The 4858-nt window shown below is 35.9% G+C and overlaps 1 protein-coding gene across 1 annotated transcript; it reads left to right on the top strand.

The window, feature by feature from the left end:
- Positions 1-738: 738 nt before the first annotated feature.
- Positions 739-3966, top strand: LOC119785249 (protein phosphatase 1E-like; the record flags this gene model as incomplete). The annotated part of the gene is made up of 3 exons (XM_038287795.1): positions 739-927; positions 1088-1231; positions 3873-3966. Coding segments are annotated over 3 exons (427 nt in total), but the record flags the coding sequence as incomplete, so codon positions are not given.
- Positions 3967-4858: the final 892 nt, after the last annotated feature.

Raw genomic sequence — 4858 nt, 5'->3', positions numbered from 1 at the left:
GCCCCCCTAATAAAACAAAATAAACTGAATTGAACTGAATTAAACAAAACAACCATTATTTCATCAGGACTAGGATATATACCTGTCTTTGCTAACTTTAGAATAAAAGTGGGATTACTTAAAGGTTTTTGGGCAAAAGATGATTTCATACGATGATTTTCAGTGTGGCAAATATTGGCAAATCAAAATGTTGTATCTCCAATGGAATTCTATTGAAAAATGAGGAAATTTAAGCAACCATAGTTTCTCCCACCTAATAGATTTGTTTGTTTTTTACTTTGAGCACAAACAATAAAAATCAAATGCATGATTTTGGTGTCATACTTTGAAAAGAACTGACATTTAACAGAGGTGTGAAATAGGAATAGTTGTTGCTGTACATACGTGAAGTTCTCATGTAAATATAAATATACACAGGTGTTTAAATTATGTTAAAGAGTACCACTATATTTTAATCATTGTAAATAATGCTTCCTGTATTTGTTTCAGCCCCTATATAATTTCTATACTGTAGCTTATATGCTGTATGGTAGCATTGCCCCCAGGAGTCTTTAGAAAGTGCTATTTAAGAGCTATGTCTGTAGGTCTGAATGTATTTATATTTTTAGACAGACTATTGTATGTGGACTAAAACTGGAGGTGAGCATGGTGTTTCCTTTTGGTGTTGCTTTCCCCAGATTCCTATTGAATGAATGAAAGCAGTAAGTAACCCATTCTTTTCTTCGTTTTGTCTCCTAGGATCAAGAGGAGCAGGCTTTCTTTGCTGTGTTTGATGGTCACGGCGGCGTGGATGCTGCCATTTATGCTGCCAACCACCTGCATGTCAATTTATTCCATCAGGAATGCTTCAGCCAGGACCCCAGTGAGGCACTGTGTAGAGCCTTCAAGCTGACTGATGAGCGCTTTGTGAAGAAGGCCTCCCGAGAGGTAACCCTGTCCCTCATAAACAGAAAGACCTCTTATTTTGTCCTGTCATGCTGTTTTTTTTTTTTTTTACAGTTGCAACTCTCGTAGTCTTGTCGTTTTTATATATGAGTTTGTTATAGATGTACATTTTTAAATTTGGTTTGGTTGCTGTTTGTTGCAGCACCTGCGCTGTGGAACAACAGGAGTGGTGACCTTCCTGCGAGGCCGAACGTTGTATGTGGCCTGGTTGGGAGATTCCCAGGTCATTCTGGTCCGTAGAGGGCAGGTGGTGGAGCTGATGAAACCACATAAACCAGACAGAGAGGTGAGACACAGATCTCTTTCTTCAAAGAACAAAGAAATAACAAATTGTTTTTTTGTTCTTTGGCAAACCGGTTAACATTACCAACATAGCCTAATTAATTTGTCTTAAATTGGCTTACTTAGCCTAGCTTTCTTGGGCCTAAAATAACTTTGGCAAGCACACTTGATCTCACCTTTCTCATTCAATTAGATAACAGAGATAGATTTGTATTGAATTCTAAATGATCAAAGCCAACATTTGTCACTCAGCAGAGCTTCCCACTTCTCAATCTGTCCAAGAAACCAAACTGCATTTTACTTCTAACAGGATATTTTTTGAGTCTCTATATCTAAACATAATTGTTTTATTTTCATTGTATTTTTATAAATAGTATTGAATCTAAAGAAACAGATTTAAAAAATATAGATAAAGGGCAGTCATATTCTTCCGTTCTGCTCTGAGCATGTGCAACGATGATGTCATCCATGCATTTTCTGTCACGCTTTATCCCTACTGGGTTCGCAAGGGGCGCTGGTGCCTATCTCCAGCTGTCTATGGGCGAGAGGCGGGGTACACACTGAACAGGTCACCAGTCTATCACAGACGATGATGTCAGACAAACAATATAACAGAAATTATCTAATCCATTCGTCTTCTCAGCAAAGTGATTATTACCATTTTACACAATGTAGTTTGGTATGATTAAGGATAGAAATTATTTATGTAGGTACTGATTCCAAAGCACATTTAATTGTCTTTTTTCTCTTAATGCACTAAAGCTGTCACCCTGAAGATTACCCAGAATCCCTTTTACAGTTAATGACAGTTAAATACATTTTAACACTATTGTTTTATAAAAGTTCTAAAAGCTCTCCCACTTCATAGTTGGATATTTTGGTCCAAATAGTCTTTAGACCAAAATATGCATCAAGAAATACTGTTGCATCAAGAACTTAATCAGAGGTGCTGGAACCAAATATTGTGCTTTGTTTTTTGCACACTTTGGACGAAGAACAGATGTGGCTTTTCTTGTGGAGTCTTCCAATGTCGCTGAGATAGTTTGATGGATTGGAAGAAGGTTACTCTAAGCACCTCTAATGAGGAAGTTGCTAATGCGCAGTGACTGCCCATTGTACATCACTATGTGGAAGCATACTAATTTTTCAAACATGTAAAAGCTGCACATGCATAGAAATTTTAGAACTGCTTTAAGATGTTTTCTTCTTTTAGATTTTTCCTTTTGATATGTTTACCATACAATATATGACTTGTAAATAAAATTCAATTTAACTTACAAACTTTTAGATATATTTTACATAAATATAAGCATGTACAGGAGATATCCCTAAATCAATCTGATATCAGCCATAATACATATATCAGAATATATGGCCCGGCATCTAAAAAATCTGAGATGTAAGAAAGCTGATGTGACTTATTGGTTGATAATGATTGGGTCAGTTGTTCCTCCGTTGCTGCTGACATATTACTTTATCGAGCATTTTCTAACACCCCTAATTACAAAATGAATAATAAAAGCATTTGTGCCGATATCAAGTCAATATCAGTATCAGAAAAACACCCAAAGCTGCAATATTTTGATTGTATTTGAAATTAAAAAGTTATATTGAGATATCCTTAGCATTTACTTTACAGCTTAACTAAAAATAGAACAAAGAGGAATTTCTAAGTTATATACTTTTAATTTAAAGGTGAAATAACTTTTACATTCCGCACTTATGACTCCCTTTTTTGTAGTACTAATAAACGTATTTTAGGTTTTATTGAAAAGTATGTTAACTCAGGCTTGAGGATGTTATGTTCTAGGTATAATTCAATTTATTTCAAAATATGTCCTGACATCTAGTTAAAGTAAATCTCTTCCTCTAGTCTTGTTGATTTTTTACTTGTTCTTTTCATACCTTAAAAAGAGATATCTGTCAGGGTTTGGTTGTGGTTTGGAGGACCCAAATGCAGAGGCAGAGGCTGAGGAGATTTCTGGGAGTTTTAATGGGGCAAAACAGTAAACAAAGGCAGGAATCCAAAAATCCAACTAATAATGAGAGGCAAACCAGAACTGAGAAGACATCTGGGGGAAACCAAACACGAGGAGCCAGGGAGAGACGAGGAACGTGGACAACAGCATGGGAGGACAGCAAAGACAAGGAACCAACAAAGAGTGAGAGCAGAGGGAGAGCATATATAGGAGAGAGAGACAAAGGGAGGGCTAACGAGCAGACAAGGAACAGGTGTGAGAGGAGACAACGAGGGAGCCAAGGGGAAAGGAACATACACACACAAGAGGGCAAAAGAGGACAACAGAGAAACATGAGAACTAATATAAATCTAGAAATACAACAAAACTGGAATTAGGCCAATAAATCTAGAAAACAAGGAGCAAAGAAAAGAACAGCAGAACCAAGACCATGACAATATCAAGAAAACACCCATCATGCTTATTTTGTTGTCACCTTTCCTGACATTTAGGGATAGCACTTTATATTTTTAGTCTAAAAACAGAAGTACAATCTTACCCCAAAAAGGGAACAATATTGCATGGACCATTACTTTTAAGTAGCATGCAGGGCAGGTGGAGCACACATGATTGCTATACTGCATAGAATAGCAGCATCAGATGGTGACCACCTTTTTGTGTTTGCAGGATGAGAAGCAGAGGATCGAGGCTCTGGGAGGATGTGTGATTTGGTTTGGCACGTGGAGGGTCAATGGGAGTCTGTCCGTATCCAGAGCAATAGGTAGAGTAAAAATGCATTGTTTGAACTGCATTGCTAATCACCCAAACATCAAAACAGAAACATCAAAACTATCATAAAGAGAGACAGAATTTGCTGCCACTCATGGTTAAAATAAATGCGCCTTTTCTATTGGTTATATTGAATGACTTTGAAGCTTCCAGTAGCTTCCAGTTAGTCATCAAATTAGGTGTGGCCTATTAAAGATGATTTTGAAATTTCCATTTTTAATGAGCTTAAACCATTAATTAATAAGGAATAAAATGTTTGCCTTTTAAAAATATCACCAAAACAGACAGAGTTAAGTTAAAAAGTGTGTTATTTGATTTCAAAATGGCTTCGGACAAAATATTTATTCACTTCTCTATGTTTAATGGAGCAATCTGGATGAAAACTGCAGTGCTAAAAAATTTGGTTGATCACTGAGAAGCACTTTTCCTGTTTTCTCAAGAATTTAAACGATTTATTTCAGGTGATGAATTTCAGGTTTTGAAGTGTCTACTTGCCATCACCCCAATGCTGTTTTGTTATATTGGAGACATGATTCTGATTTAAATATAATCCTCTAAATAGGAGACTCAGACTCATACTGTATATCTTTAGTTATTTTAAATGCAGTTTTATTTACAATAGGTCCAAAACAACAGTCTACTTTTGTTACTAATGTTGATTTTTAAAATAATGCTTACAGCTCTTAGAGCTGTAATGTTACAGATGTTTTTCCTGAAATTATCAGGCTATTGCCCCTATGTACCAACAAATACTATTTTAATACAACAAAAAGATATTTTATATATGAACACATTCAGAATGTTAATATGTAGAAGTAAGTTTAAAGCAAACACTCTGCAACTTTAGAATTAGAACAAGGAGCCTGTTTTGGTTAAAAAGGTGA

The sequence above is a fragment of the Cyprinodon tularosa genome, unplaced genomic scaffold (assembly GCF_016077235.1).
Source record: "Cyprinodon tularosa strain WSP-4 unplaced genomic scaffold, ASM1607723v1 ctg2456, whole genome shotgun sequence".
Classification (NCBI taxonomy): Eukaryota; Metazoa; Chordata; class Actinopteri; order Cyprinodontiformes; family Cyprinodontidae; genus Cyprinodon; species Cyprinodon tularosa.
Note: the sequence above shows the minus strand (reverse complement) of the source record. Positions and strands in the feature narration are given on the sequence as shown.